Source organism: Danio aesculapii, chromosome 3, assembly GCF_903798145.1.
Source record: "Danio aesculapii chromosome 3, fDanAes4.1, whole genome shotgun sequence".
Lineage (NCBI taxonomy): Eukaryota > Metazoa > Chordata > Actinopteri > Cypriniformes > Danionidae > Danio > Danio aesculapii.
Genome location: NC_079437.1, coordinates 6,523,604 through 6,549,697, shown reverse-complemented (window position 1 = coordinate 6,549,697; position 26,094 = coordinate 6,523,604). Strand labels below are relative to the sequence as shown.

At 37.5% G+C, this 26,094-nt stretch overlaps 2 protein-coding genes across 3 annotated transcripts in view; both read right to left on the bottom strand.

Annotated features, from left to right (window-relative positions):
• The window catches only part of tnrc6bb.1 (trinucleotide repeat containing adaptor 6Bb.1), a 29,719-nt gene extending 24,549 nt beyond the window's left edge, over positions 1-5,170 (bottom strand). The window contains exons 1-3 of one of the 2 annotated variants that reach the window (XM_056452987.1): positions 5,057-5,170; positions 1,759-1,820; positions 1,648-1,669 (exon numbers count right to left, since the gene is read on the bottom strand). In XM_056452987.1, the coding sequence (XP_056308962.1) occupies positions 1,648-1,669; positions 1,759-1,803 (67 nt within the window). In that variant the 5' untranslated portion in view covers positions 1,804-1,820; positions 5,057-5,170. The remainder of the gene's footprint in view (positions 1-1,647; positions 1,670-1,758; positions 1,821-5,056) is intronic. The other variant, XM_056452986.1, reaches the window with a different exon arrangement.
• Positions 5,171-15,084: 9,914 nt separating this feature from the next.
• On the bottom strand, positions 15,085-25,786 carry LOC130216901 (alpha-2-macroglobulin-like). Its single transcript, XM_056448814.1, has 34 exons — positions 25,647-25,786; positions 24,888-25,071; positions 24,436-24,592; positions 23,813-23,865; positions 23,720-23,740; positions 23,468-23,633; positions 23,319-23,403; positions 23,127-23,241; positions 22,700-22,820; positions 22,523-22,632; positions 22,273-22,443; positions 21,966-22,193; positions 21,677-21,889; positions 21,459-21,608; positions 20,892-21,017; positions 20,732-20,825; positions 20,462-20,612; positions 20,075-20,300; positions 19,874-19,997; positions 19,683-19,804; positions 19,561-19,612; positions 19,403-19,486; positions 18,868-19,044; positions 18,510-18,585; positions 18,286-18,442; positions 18,139-18,213; positions 17,866-18,028; positions 17,589-17,773; positions 17,145-17,366; positions 16,954-17,075; positions 16,497-16,578; positions 16,346-16,426; positions 15,271-15,376; positions 15,085-15,165 (listed from the first exon to the last, which is right to left on the bottom strand). Exons 1-34 carry the CDS (start codon positions 25,784-25,786, stop codon positions 15,125-15,127), a joined length of 4,380 nt encoding a protein of 1,459 aa, XP_056304789.1. The 3' UTR covers positions 15,085-15,124.
• Between the last annotated feature and the right edge of the window lie 308 nt (positions 25,787-26,094).

Sequence of the window (26,094 nt, the reverse complement as noted above, 5' to 3'; positions counted from 1 at the left end):
ATTCACACTGCGGTTGCTGTATCTGATTTAAGACTACATATGGAAGTGGCACAGATCTGACCTGAAAATATCAGATTCCATGCGGTTTGGGCTGTTCACACTGTCATCACCCGAGTCAAATCAGATTCGGGCCAGATTTGCCTGCGGTGTGAATGTAGCCTAAGACACCTAGGAAGCAGGCCACGGGCTGTTCACATATTGTGTCTTTTCCATGCGCAAGTTCGTTATTTCCAATGAAGCCGCTTGGCCTGTGATGAAGTGCATTGTAAACAAAGGATGTGTTAGACAAATTATTACAAATTTTTAAATGATTATGTATGTATAAACACAGCTGATAACAACAGTTCAGTTAAATACTTGGCTAATATGATGCTTAGATTTAGACAAATATTATTTTTTATTTATTCTTAATTAATTTATTTATTTATTTATTTTCAGTGTAAAATTATTAATGATGTTTAAATGACAAAAACTTTTCCTTATTTAAGCGCAAAGAGAGAAACGGACTATTGTTTGTTTTTAATAATATTTGGTGCTGTATTATTTGCTTACTAAGCAACAATAAATAACAGGTTTTCATGTGATTTCCTAAACTAGTGGTGTTTTAAAATAATAAATCATAATGATAATAATCATGACAACCATGATTGTTCAGCATTTCCTCTAGCGTTTTTTCCAGCTGTGGCGGCAGGCCTTTTTTACACAGATCTACCAACTCCATGTGGCGTTATTTCAATGACAAATGTCGTGAGCGCAGTATTAGAAGTCGAGTTCGCATTTATGCAATAATCTACGAGCATGTGAATCTCTGCTTGCGCGCTGATTTCTTCAGCTCGTGCACAAAACTTCTTGCACGCCCCCTCAAATATAAGCCGCTTTAAGAGCGCGCAGATCTTCTTGAGCGCTCTCAAATAAACGCTGCTGAGGTGCAATTTAATGCATTTATGTAACGAGTATGTCTCCAGAATTTATTACATTTGCTAGGAATATTTATGAATGCCTCAGGTATTAATGCGTCCTGAAGTAAAGTAAAACGGCTATACCTCATTCATCCTGGCACAGCACTACTACAGTTACAGAACAGTTTGCGCTGTTATAATTCACTTACCTTTTAATACGTTTTGGTGCGATTATCACTCGCTATTAAAAAAACTGAATGTTTTGAATGAGAAGCTGTAATGTAGCCGTGGCGGGATGAATCTTGAATGAATGAATGAATGTAGTGGAAACCAGACTATAATCGTACAACCAAAATCTATAATCATTGCATCCCTATTTGTAAGTGGCTTTTGAGCATCTGCTAAATGACTAAATGCAAATATAATTTCCACCCTTAAGAAATGTTCTTCTATAACAACTTCCGTCCGAAATCTGAAATGAGCACGCTTCAGTATTTGAGATAGTATTTTTTTGTTTGTGTATCTTTGTCATGTCTTTATTGGATACATAAAGGGTCTTTATTGGACCCTTATAAAAATGAGACGTTGCATCTCAAGAGGTAATCCTTTAAATAAATTGAAATTGCACAAAACTGCTTACCAAAATATTATATATATATTATATTTAAAATATATTATTTTAAAGTTAGGATCTTTCTGTAACACACCCCAATAATCACATATAAGAGGAACACGTAAACACACCAACCTCTTGTGCTGTCTTCAGCGCCCTGTAATAAAAAACAAATGCCTCATCAGATGTTTGCTCATGCATATCCAGGTAATATATGTGTGTATTGTTGAATTGAGCGTCTCATACCTCCTGATGACCGCTGTCTTCTGTCTTACATTGACTGTCTTCCATGAACTGCTGCTCCCTTCCTGTTCAATTCAACTCAAAGTTTACATGTGTAGCACTTTTCACAATAAGCATCCTTCCAAATAGAGCTTGGCAAAAAAAAAGTCTATGTTATTAAAAAAACAAGACGCAGAAAAAACCCACACAGTTAATCTGCAGTTACACAACAGCAATTCATATATAAAAATATTAGTCCTTCTGTGAAATTAATTATTTTTAATTAGCGCTGTTTAACAGATTTAACACATCTGATTTCTGTTGTCTTCGCCATGATTACCGTACATAATATTTGACTACTTAGTTTGCAAGACACTAGTATTCAGCTTAAATTGACCTTTAAAGGCTTGACTAGGCAATTTATTGGAAAACAGTGATTTGTTCAAAAAATAATAATAATATTTTTTTAAGGGGGGGCTAATAATATTGACCACAGAAGTTATTTGCATTTATATATTTGTTTCATTCTAAATCAGACTAAAAGAAATAAGACTTTCTGCAGGTGAAAAATATAATAGGAAATACAGAATTTTGAAAGAGAGCACTAATCATGTTGTCTTCGACTGCACTTTTTCCAAGATGTTCAATTCAAGAGACCTGAGCCATTTTGTTTATTGGTTATTTTGCATATGCATTTCTATGAGCTATGTTTCCATCCAAAAATGCAAATTAACTTTATGCTCAAAACTGGATTATCGCATAAAAGATGTGCGAATAAAGCAGCGTTTCCATCCATGAGCCAAAGCAAATAAAATTTAAGCCATGAGACGCAGAGCGCAGATGCTCTTGACAGTTCTGGAGGTCATTAATGATATAACACTAATACTGAAACAGTTCAGATGTTTTAGAATGACCAAAACAACATTTCAGATGTTTCACAGTGTGCTCAGCCGGCTGGTTTGTCCATTCACACACATTTAATTTTAACACAATAATTTGTTCAGTAAAAGTGTTCCCATCGTAGTTTATGTGCATCTTATCAAGCAAAAAAGTTTATCCTACTCAGTTATACGCATGTTTTTTTTATCACCATACTACAGAAAAGTATGTCACGTCACATGTTTGCACTACATTGACGATGATTGGATGCTGTGCTTTAAGATGGCATATTTTCTAATACAATGAAATTATTATTTGCATAAAAATATTTGTTTACAGAAGATGCAAGAAATGCACTGTTTAAAACATTATTTACAGGATATAAATGAGTTATGAGTTATTTTATTTAGAAGAGATACTGCTTAATTTTTTACTTTTAGTATGAAATTCTTTATTTAGTTAGTTTAAAATTGAATTAGCATGAAATAATTAATTTTTTTTTCTAAAAGTGCAAGTCATTTATTTTCACTTTGTTATAAGAAAAAAAGGGGGCTGTTCGTTTTAGGTTATGAGTATTTTAATTTCAGTTGTTCAACGTTGATGTTCTATAAATAATTAATAAATAGATCAATAGATGCGGAGATTATAGCGTGTTGCCTTCAATTATTTTAAAATAAAGTAATGCACCCCTCATTCAAAAATATTTCACTTGTAATATGCCAGCATATTTACTGTGCAAAACCTGTCAGTGAACTATAATGGGCAAAAAATAAAATAAATAAATAAAATAATCGCTCATTAATCATAATAAAGTTAAACTGTTCAATCAATCGAGATTTTGATTTTAGGCCAATCGCCCAGCCTTATGCTGAAGCATTCATTAACAAAGAGTTCAGATGTAATAGCACTTCAGTGCGGTCTGAAATTTTCTTCTACTATAAACATTGTCATTGAGGTGAAGGTTTTATATTCGCACTTTCGTTCAGTGACAACTTGAGACAGGGTCCCTTTATTCTTTACCACGCTACTTAAAATATTATTCGGTCTGTAATCACATACAAGACTTGATAACTATTTAAATGACCGTGAACATTGTTTTACCTTGATATTCGCTGGTTGCTAATATTTTTAGGGAGAAAGTCTGAATGTTTGAATATAAAGCCAACTTTACACCAATAACATTTTTTGTTAGACTCCTTTGTTTATATTCAGTAATTTCACTTTTTTAGGTTAAAAAAAAAAAAGAAAAAAAAAGTTTCCTTTAAAATGAAATCACTGAACATAAACTAGGCATGGGCTGGTATAAGATTCTGACAGTATGATAACCTAAGATGAAAATATTACAGTTTCACTGTAATGTGATCACTGCTCTAAAATAAGATATTTTTAAATGTCTGGGTAAAAAACAAAACCTTTTTTTCCCCTTTGAACATTTTGTTAAAGATTTATAATATTTTGGAGCAGTAAACATGTCAGGCTAAATAATTCAAATGAATCATTGACTTCTGCTGTCTTCATTAGTATCAAATACACAGATTTCTGGACAATTTACAAGACATCTTTGCATATCTTTTCTTCTGGAGATACTGTTTGAAAAATTTGGCAGTTTTAAAACCTTGACTTTTCCAAACCACAGTATACCTTGAAAACGGTTATCGTCCCATGCCTAACATAAACACAGGAGACTGAGAAAATGCTGATTGTAGAAGAACATTTCAGAGGCTTTTGCATCTTAATTCTTTAAACACTAAAATCCAGCATTATACATGTTACTATAGTTTGGTTTAAGTTATATAAAATAGATTAAAAGAGTCTCTACATCAATTGCACCAAAAATAAATCAGCCTAGTCTTGTAAATATTTTACTCTAATCTGTTTAGTTGTTAACAAGAAACAACTCCTGCACAGCATTACTGCCATTATTCAGATGCTTTCACAAGCACACTCGTAAATACACAACACGCTAGTGAATTATATCCATATCATGCTCTCAGATATATGATGTACACCAAACAACAACGTTTTAATTGAAATACAACTTGATTCATTGGCGATTTCTGCCATTGAGCCGTTTTATTTATCTTCCAGCACAAACTTATCAAGCTAACATGCTAATCATGGCGCATTTACTCACAAACATCCAAACGCACCAACAATTATGCCTTAATCGCACTTAAAGATGATAAATTAGAGTTATTTGAATATTTTCAGCACACGTAGGTTTAACACATCTTTTATAAATGTATGTATTCAGCGGATTCCGATTGTAAACAGATGAAGAGATCCAAACTAAACTCAGCACTGACAAACACGCTCGCGGACTATTCAAGACAGCCTCCAAACGTGAATCTAACACGTTATTACACACATATGTGTTCCTGTTTTGCGGCTAGACTGACGTATTTTAAGTTTGTTTGTTCGTGTTTGGGTTTGTTTTGCTCACCTCAGTCAGTCCGGCCTGCAGCTGCGCACTAACGACGCGGCGATCAACATCCGGGTCTCGTCCCTCTCTCACACTCACTCGGTCATCTTTTGTGGAAATGTTCCCCAAAGTCAAAAATGTCAGCAATTTGTCAATATTATTGTGTGGATGTGGTAAACACGACACTCACCCACAAAATATCTCACAATCTCTAAAAGTTATTGACTGCTTAAGTATTAATCTCCTTTATTATCGATGTGAAGTGTGATTGTTTTTACAGTCTATGCCTCCAGCATATGTTAGTTGCACTAATATGCATTGACCACTAGAGAGCGCTGTGACTTCGTTTGATAGTAAAGGGGTTTCCACTGTATTTGCGTATTTAAATCTCATATTTCGGACTGGTGATACAAAATCCAAAAAATAAACTTGCCTAAAAATGTCAAATGAAAAGAAAACTGAAAGAAATAATAACACGTAGGCTACTGTGTGATTCAGAATCACGTTATATCAGTTGCAGAAAGACTTGGCAGGCCTGGAGACCATAGCTGGAGACTCAGACGGCTAGACCTGCACTTCCAGACCTGTCGTTTTCTCAGACAGTGCCACCTGCTGCTTGAAAGATCGCCTAACCTGACTTCAGCTGCTTATAAATTGTAACTTAAACTATTTTTTTTTTCTATAAAATGTTACGCTATGATTGAATACATTCTTATATAAAGTATATTAAATTATTATATAAAATATTAAAGCACATCACTCCGATGTTATCCTCTCTTCACTGGCTGCCTGTGCATTTCAGGATAAATTTTAAGTTAACTTTATTTGTTTTTAAGTGTCTAAATGGTGCTGCACCCCTTACCTCTCTGAGCTTCTCTGTCCTTACACCCCGTCTCGTTCGCTCAGGTCAGCCGACCAGCTCCTTCTGGATGTGCCCAGGACCAGTCGAAAGCTCAGAGGGGATCGGGCTTTTGCTGTGGCGGCACCAAAATTGTGGAATGAGTTGCCATTTTGTATTAGACAAGCCTCTTCCATTACTGTTTTTAAATCTCTTCTTAAAACCCTCTTGTTCAGTTTGGCTTTTAGCACAGCGTGAGATGTTGACATTTTATGTTCATTTATTTGTATTTTAAAGTTTGTTTTACTCTCTGTTGTCAGCACTTTGGTCGACTGTGTTGTTTTAAAGTGCTTTATAAATAAAATTGAATGCTAGATTTTGATTTAACGCATTATTTTCTGTTGTAGTGTTATTAATTGTATTTGTAAATAGATATTGTTCAGTTGCTTCAATATTTTCAGTCATTTATTGTTTTTTTTTTGTTTTTTTTAATCATTAAGGGTCTTTTCACTGTTTTGTATTGAGTTGAGGGAATTAATATTATCTTAACCCTGCTGAAAAATCCAGCTTAAACCAGCCTAGGCTGGTTGGCTGGTTTTAGCTGGTTGACCAGCCTGGTTTTAGAGGGATTTTGGCCATTTCCAGCCTGGTCTTAGCTGGTCAGGCTGGAAAATGACCAGCTAAATCCAACTAAAACCAGCGGGTTTTAGCTGGTCATTTTCCAGCCTGACCAGCTAAGAACAGGCTGGAAATAGCTGGAAACCAGCCTGAAAATGGCCAAAACCCCTCTAAAACCAGGCTGGTCGACCAGCTAAAACCAGCCAACCAGCTTAGGCTGGTTTAAGCAGTTTTTTTCAGTAGGGAATATACAATAAATTTCTTCACATACAATAAATTATAGAACTCTAAGTAATTTTCTCACGACAAACTTTAATTTTTTAGGTGCTACAAGTCATTGAGCTGCAAACAATACCGAGAAAAATAATAATTGGATTAATAGTTATTTTTTACGTAGAAAATATCAAATAAAATTAATTCTTTACATTCTTGTTGGGAAGATTTTTCATTTCTCGAGCAAAACAAAAGTGGAAATATCTGCAGCATTTGGTGCACTGTATTAGTGTTGGCAGAGACCCCCTTTATAAATTGTAATATCAATCTGGGGAAGAAAACACACAAGTCACGAGCAAATTATTTCTGCTTTAACCTAAGAGAGCTCATATTGTAAATTTTATGCATATTAACTGATATTTTGATCTTATTTGTAATCATTGTTATTGTGTTACTGTTATTGTCTTTGGTAGCCCTTTCAGATAGACAATACAGTAATATGTACAGTAGATCTACATGGCACTAAAATATGTTACAAATAATAATTGTGTTATATATTATACATTTTATTTTAACTTTTTTACTTTAAGGTTTTTTACTTTGCCAGAAAAGTGTCCCCGAATGCTACAATAATACAAGAGCAAGCTGTCATATAGTAAAATAATGAAAATAATCAATCTTTTGACTCTAATATTGAGCAAATCAAACACTGAAATAATTGTTTGTTGGTGTAATCTTTTACACCACATTGATTCATGTCATTAAACCTGGTCATTTGCAGGAATCGCTTTAATAAAATCAATTACCTTACTTGAGTGTCTGATGTTGCTACTTGAAAGTGCTGGTCAACACTGCCAATTTTACATTGTCCTGTTTTTTTATTTTATTTTTTAGTACATGTTGTTGTATTTGCACTGTCTGTATTTTGAGCTATAGTTGTATTGTGCACTGTCTGGAGCCAGCACCTAAGCTTTTCACTCATCACAACACACGTGCTGCTGATGATGTGGTAATAAAAGTGATTTGATTTGGTCTAAGCGTGCAGTTGGGTCTCCGTACCTGCCGCTTCACCCAACCAGAGAGCACGGAATCACAACGAGGTGACACTAGTGTATGGAACAAAATCAATGCCAAAAGTATTGAATTAAAAAGCTTGTTGAATAACACAAACTGAAAAAAATAATACACCGTATTAACAAGTTCTTGCATTTTAATGACTTGAATTGCAGGGTTTGTATTTTTAGGTCCTGAAATTTAACATAGCTGTTTATTTAAGCTGTGAATAGTTCAACTAAAAATATTTCAAACATGTTTTCGTACTTATAAATTCAATAATTCATTTTCAATTTCCAGGATTCACTTACAAAATATTCAATACCCTTTAAAAATACGATGTATAATATTCAAAAGGTAATTTTCAGTTCATTTTATTTCAGTTCAAATATTCGCTTCCATAAATTCAGTGGCTCAAATTCGACTGTTAAAATTCAACATTACATCCGGGAACTGCAGGAAAAGCAGTAGATTGCAGATTGAAGATCGCCAGCTGCTTTTCCACCAGCAGGTGGAGATGGAATAATTTAAGAAAAAAAAAAAAAAATTTAATTTAAATAGACCAGAAAAAAGCTAATAAAGGCACAAAAGTAGCATTTAATATTAATATCAGTGTCTTGGACATTATAAGTAATAAAATGAGTATGAGTAAAATAAGTAAATGATCTTTTGGTCATTTATATTTGCCCTTATGTAACAGAAGCCAGTTGGTGATCGCGTAAACCTCACTCCTCGGATTCAGCGACAGACGTTGTTCTGCAGTGCCATTCACAGACTCTTAAATGGGCAGGTGCTCATTTACGCTAAGTGGTAGGGATGTGACAGTCGCGGAAATTAGCTAAGTGGGGGTGGTGACGGTCGCGTGATTCTCGCTAAGTGTGTGTGTGTGTGTGTGTGGGGAGGGGGGGGTTAATAGGTATGATTAATATAATAATGGAAACACTCTTGTGTTATCATGCTTGGCCAAATGTCACGACTTTCACTTTTCACATTCATAACTATGCACAGGCCCAGATATCATCTGAAACTTCAGAGGTGTTCCCATCAAATATTGGCAGCCATCCAGCATCTCTCAACCAGTATTTGACGTGCGGTGCTGGCTCTGACCGGCCACCAGAGCTCGCGGCCACTCGTTTGCCGCGTACAAGCCGCACAGGTTTGTACGCCAAATATTTCATTCATTCATCAATTCATTCATTCTGCTTCGGCTTAGTCTATATTTTAGAGGTCGCCAATCATTTTAAATAATAAAGTAAAAAAATATATATATTTTTTTATATATATATAATATATTATATATAATATATATATATATATATATATATATATATATATATAATATATATATATATATATATATATATTTTTTTTTTTCGTTCATAATATAAAAATAAAGGCGTGCCGTAAGCCTAGGCTACTACATAACAATAAAAACAATTAATCTGGACAAACTAAAGACACCATGGCAGAACCCCGAAAATTAGAAAAATGAAAGGCAGGCAGAGTGTTAAAAAGAAATACTAATTTAGAACCACGGATGACTTATTCAAGCGCAGTACCCTAAATAAATGTTATAAAATAATAAGAATAATAACAATAATAATAATAAAATAATAACAACAACAATAATAATTTAAATAATTAAAACTATAGCCTACCCCAATCCTGAAAAAAGCTGCGTTTAAACAGCGCAAACACTTCTAATAACCCCTTAATGCTTATGCCATATATTAGACGGTTCTGTATTAATAACTGAAGACGCTCCTTTAATGCATTTGCTCGCTATGTTAAATTATTTTAAATTACACGTCCCATCCATACCCAACCTTAAATCGTACCTGAACACTGTCTTTATCTAACACTATCTGTCCAACAGTTGCAAGTAAACTGTTTTGTGTGACATTCTCATAAAATCTCTCTGGTTTTGAATTTTGTATGATTATTTTATTTCCTTTCTCTTACGTTTATATTCTTTAGCAGCCAGTCAATATTATACTTTACATCTATGGAAGAATGAGTTAATAAAGATAGAGAATGTAACATCATATTCATCAAAAGACGGTTTATGTGCATTAGAGATGCGCGGTTGGCAGTTTCAGCCGCGGACTCCGCGGATAAACCGCGGATCGGGCGGATGACGTGCGAAAAACAATATTTTAATTAAATTCGGGCGGGTGGCGGGCGGTTGTACCAATCAAATAAAAAAAAAATATGTATAAATTGTTAAATATGATCTGACCATACCTACATCCAAAAAATCGAGCACACTTTGAAATAGTCACATTTTCATCAGGTAATATGTTTAGTCGAGTCTATGAGCAACAAAGTGCTGTGAGCGAGCGCTCCTTCAGTGCAGCAGGGCGCGTTATAGAGGCCAGGCGCTCTCGTCTGAATCCTGACACTGTAGATGCTATTTTATTCCTGCATAGTGCCAAGAAAATTCAAACTAGACCTAAGGTCAGGCATATTAAACCAATTAGCCTATGTTATCTAGACTACACATAGCCCATGTTTAATATAAACTTTTGAGTTCGGTCAGCTGATAATTTTACGTTCATATTGGTTTAGCCTGTTCTATTCTAGACATGTTGTGTATTAGTTATTTGGCCTCGCTTTTACGTTCTGAGGCTTAAGGTTATTTTGCCAGAATTTCTTTGTCGCAAGCGTAGTATTTCATTATGCTTCAAGTTTGTGGGGATGATCGTTCATGGGTTATTGGGGCATAGACTTGTCATACAGGCAATTTAGCCTCGTCAGACTTCATGTTCGCTCAAAGAGGGATGGTATATATATATATATATATATATATATATATATATATATATATATTTGTTAGTTGAATTTCTAATTGTGGGGGTGACTGAGCCTATAAGGCTTAACTACGATATGACGTTTTTATTTATTTATTTTTTTTTAAATGTTTGCCAAAGCATGCGACTATAGCCTATGCCTACATTAAGATATTTATTTTAATATTTTTATACTGCCTGTTGTTTCTTTTGGCATATAAAATAGGCATTGTCTGATAGAGATACCAATAGAGGTTCATCTGTGTCGCAGAAGTGGTGTTGTTTCCGATTTCTACAAGCTCAATAACTTCCACAGCAAAAAAATAAATAAAAAATAAATAAAAAAATAGTCGAAAAACTGTGCCCATTAATTAGATGTGCAAGACAAGCAGATAAGTTTTTGGGGTTGCTATGAACAACTACAAATGTGAACATTATTAGGCTATAATGTAAATGACTTATTATTCTATCTATTTGCTAAAATATAAAGTGAAATAGGCATTTAGTAGTAGGCTAAATAGCAGCATGTTGAAATGATGTGTCAAAATGCGTTTTCTATTAGGCTACTATAAAAAAATGTACAGTACAGTGCGTTTAATTTAGACTATTTATTTTTGTCCCTGTGCGCCGATCGGAGACGGAGTTCACTGCTGATATTCGTGTTGGATATTCTGAGAGCTTTATAGGGTGCTTCTCATTTCTTATTTGTGCATCCTCGTTTCCTTTCCTTGCTTTCTTTCCTCGTGTCTTAGCTCCACCCCTCCGGGATGCGAGGGAAGGACGCAAGGAAAAGACTCGAGGACCAAAGACACGTCCTCGTATCGTTTAGCGTCACTTCAAAGCGTCGTCAATTAATGCTGGATTTGGCTTGCACGTTTGGATTAACTACATGTCTACATTAAAGTCATTCTCTATTCTCTAATAATCAATAAAGAAACATTCATTTAATAATAAAAATGAATAAGCCATTCAAATAAAGAGCCCAATCAGCAGATGGCGGGCGGGTGCGGTTTTAAAAATTGGTCAGAATTATTGGTGCGGATGGATGGCGGACGGATGATGAGTTTTATGATGCGGTTGCGGATGAAATAAAAGCCCATCCGCGCATCTCTAATGTGCATGTAACGCCACTGGTCCGAGCAAGGCGCGAGCTGGCGATACCGGTATGGGAGACAAATGCTGTGAGGAGATTAAAGATAGTAAAGTTTAGATCAGATATGTTGCCAGCCGGAAGTGCGATATGCACATTAATAAAGCAGCATTTTTTAATGAAACTGTACAATAAAATACAATAAATGGGAAATTTTATAAATAATCGAAATAATTGTCATTAACTTCGGGCTGCAAACGTATCCGATCCGGCTAAATATTGCAGAACAACATCTGTCGCTGAATCCGAGGAGTGAGGTTTACGCGATCACCAACTGGCTTCTGTTACATAAGGGCAAATATAAATGACCAAAAGATCATTTACTTATTTTACTCATACTCATTTTATTACTTATAATGTCCAAGACACTGATATTAATATTAAATGCTACTTTTGTGCCTTTATTAGCTTTTTTCTGGTCTATTTACTGGGTAAAAAATCTTAAATTATTCCATCTCCACCTGCTGGTGGAAAAGCAGCTGGCGATCTTCAATCTGCAATCTACTGCTTTTCCTGCAGTTCCCGGATGTAATGTTGAATTTTAACAGTCGAATTTGAGCCACTGAATTTATGGAAGCGAATATTTGAACTGAAATAAAATGAACTGAAAATTACCTTTTGAATATTATACATCGTATTTTTAAAGGGTATTGAATATTTTGTAAGTGAATCCTGGAAATTGAAAATGAATTATTGAATTTATAAGTACGAAAACATGTTTGAAATATTTTTAGTTGAACTATTCACAGCTTAAATAAACAGCTATGTTAAATTTCAGGACCTAAAAATACAAACCCTGCAATTCAAGTCATTAAAATGCAAGAACTTGTTAATACGGTGTATTATTTTTTTCAGTTTGTGTTATTCAACAAGCTTTTTAATTCAATACTTTTGGCATTGATTTTGTTCCATACTAGTGCGATTTGGGAAACAGCCACTAGATGCCGCTAGTGTCACGCAGAGTCTGTATAATAAACTATTAAAAGTGCTGAGGATTGTGATGGTAAGTGTTGTATTGTCGTCTTTCAGGTTGTATCTCAGCTTTAATGCGTTTTTTAAATAAATAAAAAACAAAGCAGCTGCTTGCCATCATGACAGCAATAAGATCAATAGACGGCCGATCGCTTTCACTCCAAAATGGCGGAATCACGGGGCTGTTGCAATGATATGTTCTATTGAGTGTCGCCTCTTGGTGATTCTAAGCTCTTTGACCCAACAGCAGGTGGCACTGTCTGAGAAAACAAGTCTGGAACTGCATGTCTGTGCATGCAGTTGGATCTCCGGGCCTCTGCAGCTTCACCTTACTCTTGCCAGGGGGAGGTTCGGAAGACCCACCTCTCACAAACAAAGGTCCAGAATTTGTCCCATGCATGAGCTCATTTGTCCTATTTTCAATAAATAGGAGATAAATATCGAAAGTAACCCATCGAAAAAGGCTTAAAGAGTCCTCTTTTGGCTGTTACTTCGGCATGACTTCAGCTAATCAGTTTTGGCCAATGCTAACAAATATTTTTGATGAATCCAATATCCAGCTGTGCAAGAAAACACAATATGATGTAAAAAGTCATCTTTCACTACTCATGCATTCATTTTCTTTTTGACTGAGTCCCTTTATAAATCAGGGGTCGCCACAGCGGAATGAACTGCCAACTTATCCAACATCTGTTTTTACGCAGCAGATGCCCTTCCAGCTGCAACCCAACACTGGGAAACATCCATACAGACTCATTCACACACACACAATGGACTATTTTAGCTAACCCAGTTCACAGATACCATGGTCTTTGGTCTTGTGGGGAAAACCGGAGCAAAGAACATACAAACTCCACATAGAAACACCAACTGACCCAGCGGAGGCGCGAACCGCAGCAACCTTCTTGCTGTGAGGCGAACGTGCTTCCCATTGCACCACCACGCAGCCCTCTTTCACTACTGGATTGTTTTATAGAGAAAACATTTGACAAGTAACTTATTTTAAATCTTGGACCTTATTCTTGAAACAACAAAATGGCGTATAAGAAGTGGTGTGAAGCACAGAGCAGACCATTTTTAAATGTATTTGAATACTATTTTGGCTATTGTTAGCACTTTTTTTTTTAAACAAGAGAGGCTAGAAAAATTATGACTGTGTGGCTGCTGGGCAATAACCAAGTATACTACAGAATGTTACGTTTACACACAACCACAAATTAGATGTAAATGCATCAGCTTTTTACAGTGTAAGACTCGCTACTCTTAAAAAGGTCTGCTTTACTCATACATTGAGTAATATTTACAACAGATACTCTCTCTACATTTTTGTCCAGCTTAAACCAGGCTGCTCATTTTCCAGCCTGACCAGCCAACTAGCTTAGGCTAGTTTAAGCGGGGTTTTTTTTTTTTTTTTTTTTTTTTTTTTTTTTTGGTAGGGGGTACTATAACCTAAGTATGATTTTTCAGTACTCTTTCCACCACTGCTTAACACATTTATAGTTATTTTTACAACAGGCACAAAAATGTACTGGATACTATAATAAAATAAATAATTCATTAGTTTGTAGTATTGGGGGAGGGGGTTGAAGAGGAAACCAACAAGATTGAGTCCAATACCAAGCAGAAAAAAAAAAAAAAAAAAAAAAAGAAATGTAATATGGCATCAACGTTAATTCATACAATTTAACAACTATCTTGGTGATAGGGAAAATGCTTTGAAGCACTGACTTCCCCTGATTTTATGCATATTTAAAAACACCGCAACCAAAACCCAATCTCAAATGAGGTTACATGCATATCCATTAAAATTCATTATGCATTTATATAAAAAAAAATAAAGACTATGCAAGCTACAGGTTAGCAGTGGTGGAAAGAGCACGTAAAAAAAAAAAAAAAAAAAAAAAAAAAAAAAAACACTCGTAAAAGACAAAAAAAAAAAAAGACACTTAAATGTTGTAAATATTACTCAAAGTAGCACTTCTAAATATACTCTAGTATTATGCTGTGAACGGCTGATGCATTTACATGCCATGTGTAAAAATGTAACATTCTGTAGTGCGTTTAGTCAAGGCCATTTGGTGATTTCAGTCATTATAAAGTATACAGCTCAGTTGCACGCAGTCTGAACAGTCTCTGGGTCAGTGTAAAGATTTTGCACATTTGCTGACACTTAATTCCAAGTGGTTTGCAACACACACACACACACACACACACACACACAGGTTGCTCAGTGATGCAACACACCACACTTGTATTTTCTTGTGAGATCAGGCTGGTTACCCTTACAAACCCCCAAATTAGTATAGCGCCCAGGTTTAACCAAACTATCAACAATGATAAATAAAATTACCTTTCAATATAGCTGCAAGCAAAATTTCTGTACACCAATAAACCCAACATGACAGCAGATTGATTCAAGTGAATTTATTTCTGGAATAAAACACACTGAAGCACAATCATGGACAGGGGGATGTGTACGTGGTCTCAAATTTATCATCTGAAAGAGAGAGAGAGAGGGGGGGGGGGTAAATAAACTTAGCATGATCGCACTCTACAGGAAATTCATATAAAGAAAGTCACAAGGTCAATAGCAAAAGCATACTTCTCTGGTAATAGTCATAAATGTAGATGACCCCTGGCTTGAGATTCTGCACTGCTACAGCCCGTGTCAGCTGTATACTGAAGGTTACTGGAATACCTTTGGGAACCTGCAGACAGAAGCAAGAGCATTGGGTCACTTTTGGCGGGGGTGGGCAGCCAGGAAAGTGGGCAAGTCCAGCCTTGCTTAGGTGAGTGTCAGGTGGTAAAAGGGAAGGGTTTGCATGAAAAGGGGAGTTTCAATTAGGTGCACTACAGCAGTAACAGATGCAGGAGAGATTGACGGGGACTACGTTTACATGAACTTATGTAAATGCCTAACCGCATTGTATTAAAGGCAATTCCATTTACAGGAGTGGCTTTCTGAAATGTTCGTTCAGGATCCAGTTCTACACGTTCAAGCACATAATTCGATTAACATCACTACACAATCCACATTTCCTCCAGAGTTTTGAAAGTTCGGGTGTTTCATTCTTAATTTGTGGACTAACTGCAGTTTGGCACTTTGGGGCATACATGAAACTTTCCTGATCTAGTGACACTGCATGAGGAAATGCTGGGAGTGTAGTTAAATTAGTTCTCCCATATGGAGTATGATATCACATTTCAGTATATGCAGAGAATCAAACAGTCATGTGTAGACGATCCAGTCAAAATGCAGAGAATCATATGAGACAAAATCCTACATGACGGCAATAAATTTAAGGGGGTTACATGTACATTAATGAAGTTGAATTCACAGAGCGCGCAGATTGGTTAAAACAAAGCCTCTTGAATTAGTGTACCCACTGGTACAGATATCCAGTCTCCACACAATGATCTAATTGTAGTGACACTAGAATGAATTTGCGCCATCAAACTGAAATTTACTTAAGTGAAATTTGTCCTAAATTGCATTTAGCAAGGGTGGACACATGACTGCCAATATCTCAAATACATGCATTTGTTTCAGCACCCTTTAAAATATACAAAAAGCATTCATTAGTTTCAAACAAGCCACTCTGAAATCTCATTTCACCAACTGACAGTCCTTCATCTCACATTTAAAGTAGCAACTTCAGTAGACACTACAGCCTCACCTCTTGTAGATAGACGAGGACATGATCACCCTCTGAATCAACCCTCTGCACTAATGGAGCAAAATTAGGTGGGGATCCAAGCTGTGAGGAAAAACCAACACTTAGCAAGCAGTGTCAAAAGGTCCCAAAGTCACCCTTAAATCATACCAACCAGTGAGGTGTCTGCAGTGAATCCTGACAACACCTTGATGTCCACCAGAACCATGTTAGTAGTTGGCTTTGGACCAGTGTATCTGGGGGAAGGAAGGGAGGGAAAAAAAAAAAAATAATAATAATTCTATTAAATTTCAGCTGATTGGTCAGACAGCAAGGTTAAATTGCATTCAAGCAAACTGCAAAAAGCAAATTAGTATCTAATATTATGTAAATAGGTGGAGGCATGTGTGGTGGTTGACTTGACTAGCCAAACATTAATGGTACAGAAACCTAAGCACTTTGGCAACGTGTCCACTTTAAAAATGCATGATACCACTGCTGATGCAGCCAAAAATAATGGATTTGCATGGCACTTTACAGAGTTGTCTTTACTCAGAGTTGAGCAGCCACAAAAAAAAAAATAATAATTATATATAATAATTTCACAAGGACAGCTCAAAGGCAATATTTACTTGACAGTGAAGGTCAACATCAGATTGACTTGTGAAGCCTGGCAGTCTCCAGTCACCTTCGCAACAACACTCAATGTTTTGGCAACCACAACAGGAGTAGGGATGTTGTAGAAACAGGCAACCTGAGAGTACAAAACAAGGCAATGAACTACCAGGAGCAAAAACAAACAGAAATAGGTGAACATACAGACCTGTACAGAAGCACAGGCAGATCCCCTTGCTACAACACTATATGTGCCTGGGAAGTTGTTCAGTGAATTTCTCTGATACAGCAAGCGGTTGTTGGGAGTCACAACAAAGTTGAAAATGTCTCCTGCTGGCACTGAGGACTGAACTGTAACAGTGCTGGAGCCTCCAGGGCTGAACGCTTGAGCAGCATACAGAGACAAGGCCTGAAGAGCCACCACTGTGTCCTAATAAAATAAAACAATGTAACTTAATACTTCTGATGCATTCCAGGTGGTTCCAAGATTCAGAACATTGGTTACCAAAAGAACCACTAGCAGTACAGAAATATTACTATTACAAAAAGAGTCATTTTCAATACACACTCCATAGGATACTTTCAGATTATGCACTTTTGGTAATGTTAACAAACAGTGACTGAATTATGCCAACTTGCTAGCTGAAATCACCTGAGTGGAGGTGAAACCACCATAGGGATTCTGCTGGGCCACGAGCCAGTTGACAATGCGGTTAGCATAGCCCAGATTAGAAGTAGTCACAGGCTGTACCGTGAGAACCGCTAGCAGCACATATGCACTGATCTCCACTGCCAGAGTATCACCAGATGTAGTCTGAGACCAGTGGAGAGTAGTACCTAAACAGGAGGGGGGGGGGGGGGGGTTTCATTCTTGATTTGGTGCATTTAAATTGTGAACAAAGTTCAGCAAATTGATGGCTATAATTCACCTTCAGAAATGGCAATGTTTCTCAAGGAATTTAAAAGCTGTGTTCGAGTGTTGGTCTCTCCAGCCAGACTGAAGGTGTAGGCGAGCAGAGCAGTTACATAAGTGTTTCCCAGATTCCCAACAAGAGGCCTCAAAAATGACAGAGCCTTAGTAATGACAGGATCCTGGAGAGAAGGGGAAAAAAAAAAAAAAAAAAAAAAAAAAAAAAAAAAAAGGTATATGCAAGGTACTACAACTACTGACAACACCAGATTTTGGATAGCAATATTTTTACCGTGACAGGGACGCCTATTTCGAGCAGTGATGCAACAATGTAGCCAGTCATGGTCACATTATCACCAACTCCACCCTAAAACACAACAGCATCAAACACCTTCAGGATCAGTCTCAGCTTAACAGCAGGTTAAGAAAGGTGACATACCTTCATGTCATTGTGGTACAGAGTGCCCTGCTGCACAAAACAGCCATCTGAACCCTGCGTGCTAATCAACCAGTCCTTTGCACTCTTAAGAACATTGGGATCTATGTAGGTGAAGTTCCTTGCTAGGCCAAAAGTCCTCATGACAAAAGCGGTCAACCTGGATATAGAGCAATTTAAGTTACACAATACTTAAAGCATCAAGACTTGAACTGCAGGACACGCACCATGTATTGGATGGATCGTAACCAAAAGTGCTGAATGAACCGTCACTGTGCCTGTAGTTCAGCTCTCCTTGATATCCTGTACCAAAAACAAATTAAGCACTAGTGAGGGGGGGGGGGGGGACCTCTAAAGCCCACCAAGCAGTCTGATTGAGAAAGCCTAAAGCAGCAGTGCCCAAGTTTAGTCCTGGAGGACCGGTGTCCTGCAGAGTGTAGCTCCAAACCCAATTTGACAACTAAAACTACTCAAACAAGCTCCAAGTCTTGGTGTTCTAGTTGGATCTAAACTCCACAAGACACCAGCCCTCCAGAACAGAGTTGGCCTCCCCTGGTCTAAATACTGAGACATTAAAAATCATACCACTCAGAAGATAATTCATGGCAGTGTCTTGGATGGTTGGGGTGAGCTGCGCAGTTACTGTCAGATACCGAAGGATGTAAATATTGGGAGCAAGAATGATCATATTCTGTTCTCCACAGCCAGAAGGCATCTGTAGCAAATTGGCCAGGTTGTTCAGTGCACGACCCATTATGTCCCCTAGGAGGGAAAGGGGAAGGCGAGAGAAAAGTATAAAAAAAAAAAAAAAAAAAAAAAAAAAAAAAAAAAAAAAAAAAAAAAAAAAAAAAGGACATGGTCAGGGTGTAGTTGGTTTGGTCAAAAATCAGACTATATGTGAAAGGCAGTGCATCACACCAAACCATGATTGAACTTGAAGTATTTTTTGGATCAGCATTAAGTTTTGCAACCACCTAATTGACCTTTTGGTGAATAGATTACTCAAAACTGGATTGATGTCAGATTGAATTCAATAAACTGGGCAGACTAGTAGTGATAGCTACTGCAGTATGCAGTGCAGCTTTATGGTCATGTTATCTTCCTCAAGAAAACCCTTTACCAATGACTGATACGGAGCATCTGGCTGATCCCTGGATGACATTTCTTGGAAGTGTGATCTTCACATTCTCTGAAAGCATGCTTCCTGTAAACCAAAAACAAAAATCAGCAGACAGCACTAGGATCAAGCAATTTAGAAAATTCTTAAGCTGAACAAACCCTTTGGACAAAGTAACCAACTCCGTGTGAAGGTCCTTTCCACTCCTTCAGCCTAGAGAAACAAAAAGGAATCAATTAAGATAAGACAGCACCACTTTGAAAACTTCAGAATAGTTACCAACCAGAACCAGCAGACTTCGAGTGACTATGTCAATGCGTCCTCTTGATGGTACGGTCACATCCTGATCGCCGCACAATTCCTGGGATGGACTGGCCTCAGCACTAATGGTCACGTTTACAGTTCCTAAAAATTCAGCAAATTAAAGACCCTCACATGATAAATTTAATATTTATAAAAATAAATAAAACCAACCAATAACAGAAGCAGTTAAAGCCCATTTGATGGTCTTTCTCCAGTTGGCAGAGAGAGTGGATGGAGACTGATCATTAATGGGTGTTAGAGTAAAGTTGGAGGATGGTGTTGGAGTCACTTGAACCTGACAATGAATAACAGCATTAGTGGACATTGAGTGGATACATGCATATGCGGATCCATTAACAAGTAAACCCAGACCTTGAGGCATTGCAACAGGTAGTTGAAGACTGTGGCCACTAGCTCAAAAGCCTCCCCACGGATTATGGAGTAAGGCAGGGTGAGCTCTAGGAAGAAGGGCTGGAAGGAAGTCAGCAGAACTGGTGGAGCCAGACCAAAACCATTGGAGGACAGACAGAAGGCCTCAGTGTCCCATGTGGTGATTGTATCAGGAACTGTAAGGGGAACTGATGCTAACCCAGAGTCCCTGTGTGGGGTAAATATTGTATTATATCTCACACACACACACACACACACACACACACACACACACACACACACACACACACACACACACACACACACACACACACACACACACACACACACACACACACACACACACACACACACACAAGATTTACCAACCCCACAAGAGCAAGCTGCCATATCCATGTTTCTGGAAAGTAAGTCCTTATGGTCACATCAACAGACGAACCTCCAGTTGCTCCAATTTCTGTTATTGCTAAAGGAGCTGGAGCCTTAGCCATAGCAAAAACAGCCTCCCGAAATGGAATTACTAAGAGAAATAACTTTACTTCGTTAAGGAAATAGCAAACCCTTATAGATTGAGAACATAAATAGTCACTCCTTTAGTGGTTGCAAATGGCATCAGTTACTTTAAGCAAACAGACGTACCACCCCGGAAGTTGCGATAGTATAGCAGGTCTTTGAACTTCAGGCACTGAGGCTCTCGAACAGGCAGATTTGTTGCAATCTTGATCCCCAAACTCTGTGTCATGGGTTAAAAATAAACAACTAGCGATGGGGGAGAGACATAAAATCCTAACTAGTTTACCTTGAAGGTGTTATAAGCCTGATCTGTTGGAACAGCTCGACGGGGTCGAACATTTAGGCAGTCTTGTTGATCTTCAACACCATATGGATAATCAGATAGTGACTGGAGTGGGAGCATGTTAAACACCTAAAGGGAGGGAAAACAGTCTCAGGATCCTTTAAACTACCAAAAAGTACTACAAGGATCTACCTGGTTAAGAAACAAGACATTGTATTTGAGCAAAAAGTTAAATTATAGGGATGAAAACTTGGTGGCAAAGCAGATGACTTGACTAAGGCTGGGGTAATAAATAGTGTTTGATTCCAGAGAGAACGGTTTCCAAAAACTTTAGAATGGGTCCAATTACAGCTGTGCTTTGACAAGCAGATGATTCATGTGAAAGTTGAAATTAAGAGGATTCAAAGTGAACATAGTTAAAAATGGCTGTACTGTGGAGCTGTATGTCTTTTGAAGTGGCATGTGTATGGATTGGCACAGTTGATCAAGTCAATCTTAGAATGAGATAGATATATTAAAAAAAAAAAAAAAAAAAAAAAAAAAAAAAAAAAAAAAAAAAAAAAAAGTTACCGCCTCTGCGTTTAGACGTCCTCCTGACTGCATGATCAGAACACTCTGATCTATAGCACTGAGGCCACACAGAGATCCTGCTTGAGCAGAGACGGTCAAAATATTTCCTTCACCAGGAACAGCTGTAGCGGGAGAGAACTGCAGAGAAACCTAAAAGCAAGCAAGCTCAAATGAAAGACATGTCACACTCCCCACAAGACATCTAGATTTACAGATACCTTGTTTGAGAAACATTTCTCCGTGTCAAAAGATGCACTACCAGTCACTACAGTCTGACTAGGTAGAACACAGAAGACCAGAATCTGCACCATCGGAGCCATATTGGCAAGAATTGAGAGATCAAAAGTCACTGTGCCCTTCGTGAGCGTATCTGAAGCCAGAGCTTGAACACTTTTAAACCCATGGAGAATTATCACTCCTCTGGACATGACCTGACAACAGACAGCTAGATTAGAACCAAACAAATGGTCAAACAGGAAGTAATAAAAAAAAAGATAAATAAAATACCATATAGATGATGTCAGCACTGTAGTCGCCAGTCTCTCCAACAAATGAATACTTGACAGTCACTGGATAAGTGGTGCCACACTTCAGCGGCTGCTCAAGCTTCACTATAGACAGATCACTAAAGGTTGGGTTGTCAGAAGGAGCAGTTTTGGAAAGCTGAACCACCTGTGTATCTGTAGTGAAGTATGGCGAATTGTAACTAAAATAAGACTGTGGAGTTGCACTTGCCTGAGGAAAAATGATAAAATTCTTAAGCACTTCTTACAAGAGCAAGTAACATTTGTTTAAAATCAGTGACAAGTCATACCACAAGATTCAGATCAGCTTTAGGAAAACTAGTAGTGTCAAGGGAGAACTTGGCAAATCCGTTCTTGTTTGAGGTCAAATTGAACAGCACTTTGCTGGGCCATATGCTGCTGTCCAGGAGATAAACTGCCTTGCTATTGATTGGGTTACCATTGAAATCAGACACAGAGATCTGTTTTGGGGGGGGGGGAGAAAAAAAATTAAGGAAAACCCAACAAATGGACTCCAGCAACAGATGAATCTCAACTTGCCTTGCCATTCACAGTTGATCCATAATCATAGAACTTTGGGAGATCCACGAATGTCACCTTGCCAACTTCAAATGTAATGGACACTGTTGTGGATTTGGACATGACTACACCTGGAAGGGAAAACAAATATGAAGCCATGATACAAAACCGCACACTCAAAATCAGCCAGTAGTTTACCTGTTCCCTCCTCGGTGATGTTGACATTAACAGCAAAGGAATTTTGCAGGTTATTCTCAAAACTGGTGCCAAAAAACGATGATGTACTGATTGTTAGAGAGGCACAGCCAGTGTTGTTTGTCTGGTAATAAAGATTAAGAGCTGATCAGGCACAAAGATTTAAAATAACCATGGCTACTAGTTCACATGGTGAATTTCAGATGGTTTTGAATGAGGCAGATTGGTGCTAAGATATTTAAAGAAAGTTTAATGTTCGATCTTGTTGTCTGAAGAGTCTTGTCACAGACTTTAGTTGACATCAAAAATTTTGAAATCCTCAAGCAAATACTCAAAAGTTTAGGATGGATGCCAATCATTTTAAAAATCCACAAGTTAAACTTAATTCAGATGTTTGTGAACAGGCCCTGCCCTGCACAAAAGGTCTAACCTTAGTGGATTTATTCAGACAAATGCTGGTCACTTTAGGATCCTGAATGAAGCTAAGAGGCTGACGGCACACTTCCACTAGCACTTGACCAGGTACAGGCTGCCCAAATGTGTACCTGAGAAACATTGAAAGATCAAGAACAGACCATTCACAAGACAAACATGCAGCAAGAAAACTGAAGGCTTCACTCACTTTCCACAAGCCTCAACTTTCAGTCCCACATCTGCAACACTATACGTCTGCAGGGTGTTTACGGTCACATCAAACTTGGGTAAAACTAAACAAGAAAGAGCTGTAAGACATCAGAAAGGCTGTTGTACATTTAGAGATAATAGGCGTACCATATTTTTTCACATCAAAAGTCTGGGAGATCATTCGGTCACCAATATAAGCCCTCAGTGTGTACGTCCCAACCTGAGCTTCTGGGATCAACACATGAGAAAGCTCCAAAATCCAGTTGATGGAGGAAACATTTGTCCATTGATTTATCCGGATATTACGAAAGTCCTAGTGAAAAAGTTAAGCTTAGTCAAAAGTACCATGAAAACATCCAGAAGCAACATTGTCAACAGAAGCAGCAAACAAGTTCCTACCTCCAACACCACCAGATTGTACTGCAAGACAGAGTTAGAATTAGACATGGTCAAAGATTTTAAAGGTTGAAAAGAAACTACACACAGCCTTACCATTTGGTCAAGAGGCACAAGTTTATCAGTCATGGTGACGACTCTGAAATTCACTGCAAATGTAAGAATAAAAGCACTTTTACACTGGAAAGTTTAATATGATCAGATTCACAAAGTGTTAACAAATTCACTAGAACTCTTTATTCCCGCAAGCTTTATAGTTTGGGTAAGATGCAATGAAACTGAATATTGGGGAGAAATCGGTTATTTAACAGTACGCTTGGATGTGGCAAGTGTCAAACTGTACAGGAACGTCCACTACTTTCCAAACCGTTTTGTACATTTAAAAAAAAAATAATCTCATTTTAAATTGACTTGTTAACTAAATTTGTTTTTAAAGGGATTAAGCAAACTGTAAATGGTCATCTACTATGCTCAAACCTGTTAGAATTTGTTAAGTGATTGAAGTTAAAATGCATGTAACCATTAACCAGCACAGAACGTAATTTTCCTACCATGGTACTTAATGGTTTCCAGGCTAAACAAAAAAAAAAAAAAAAAAAATCTTGATAAACAGAAGGAAACAGTTGAGTGTAAATGAATACCACCTCATTAGCAGGCGAACAGTCCCTTCAATACTTGAGAATCTTATTGGGAGTTCTGCACTAATACTAGTCAGTCACCTGTCTGTCCTGGATTGTAGAGTGGTTTGTCTGTCTGGATGAAGGTCAGAGGCAGATAAGACCTGAACAACACTTTACGCTCTTCAGTCATTTTGAAGGACTGTCCTTGAACGACCACCCTCACCGTCTGCACTGAATCTCCATTTACTTGAGGAGCCTGTAGAGAAACATCGTAAAGTAGACTTTTCACCTGAAAATCAACTTCACGTTAAGATTTGACAACTTTCTTCTGTTGAGCAAACCAAAACATTCTGAAGAACGTTGGGAGAAAGCCATTGACATTCATAGTGGGAACACAATGGAAGTCAATGGCCTTTTTTTGCCCTGCTCATCTTCCTTTGTTCAAAAGGACAAATCAAGTTTAAAAATTTGGACTTTTTTGGGAGGGGTCGAATATCCCTTTAACACATGGACCTTTCTTTAGTGTTGTTGCATGTTGAAGAATCACAGACCTGGAAATTAAAACATCTGTGAAGCTTCCTCCGGGACGTCTGATGCACGAGTTGAGTTTCTGTATTTTTGTCATCGACCAGAGAAATGGTCATTGTGAGACTTCCTGTGGGCTTCAGAAGGCTAGCGCACAGTTTAGCATCAGAGCCGGACTCAATCAATGAAGGAAACGTCACCATGAAGAGCCTGCAGGAAAACAGACGGTTTGGGTTTGTCAAGATCTGCTCGACTGATGACACGTCACTCTAGTTTACATTCAGAAGCCGTAAAGATCAGCTCTAAACAAGCGTTAAAATGGTCAAGTCTAGAAGCGAAACAATGCTGGTCCATTTTAACCCTGGTCATTTTCATGGCAAATGAACGAGGGCTACTATAAAAATACCATGAAGGAAGCCACAAAGAAACAAATAACTAGAGCGTCCTTATATAGGGTCACCAGAGGATCCTGGGTGTCATGTTCGGTACGGACCCAAAAATAAGTCTTAATGAAAACTTACTCAAATATTCACATATTAGACAGATCTGTCAGATCAGACCTGCAGTAAAACCAGTTCAGCAAAATACAGATTTAATATAATTTTACAAATGCTTACTCAAAGTTGCATTACAATTGTAGCTCAACAAATTTTTTAAGTTCCACTTTAACATCCTAGATTTAGTGTACTAAAGAGTTGAAAATTCCCCAAACATTAAGACATCTTTTCATCTGTGGCCAAAAGTTAGACTGATTAAGCAGTTAGAGGCCAGTTAATAGAACTTACGGCCCTGAAAGCAGTTCATCAGCAGTGACCACTGGTTCTATTGGTCTTGGGGCTTCCACAATAAACTTGGCACCATCAACAAAACAGAAGAAAAGGACTAGATTGAGCCATTTCCAAACACTGATCTCCATCACCGCCATGATGAGCAATCATGCAAGATTTTCTGCTTCAGAAACCCTTCACAATGACTCTCTACAATCCACAAATAATGAACCCAACAGAACTTCAAACTATACTGGAAGAGTCTCAGCACTGCACAATTATAGAGTCCACTAACGAGACACACCTGATTCAGCTCATCTGCAGAGACCGCAGCACCTCACACTGAGAAATCTCCTTTTCTCATTTTGTACATGAAACAGTTTTGAATAACAACACAAATAAGATCAAGTTAATAAAATAAAGTAAAAATGAATGATTTAGTCCGGCCTGCAGCTGCGCACTAACG

What these genes read in the sequence shown, in the direction of transcription:
- LOC130216901 (XM_056448814.1), bottom strand. Translation starts at nt 25,786, where the DNA reads ATGGCGGTGATGGAGATCAGTGTTTGGAAATGGCTCAATCTAGTCCTT. An exon ending in TGGCAGCTTGCTCTTGTGGG is followed by an intron (nt 20,301 to 20,461) that starts GTTGGTAAATCT and finishes TACCCCACACAG; the next exon opens with GGACTCTGGGTTAGCATCAG. An exon ending in TGTACCACAATGACATGAAG is followed by an intron (nt 18,214 to 18,285) that starts GTATGTCACCTT and finishes GTTGTGTTTTAG; the next exon opens with GGTGGAGTTGGTGATAATGT.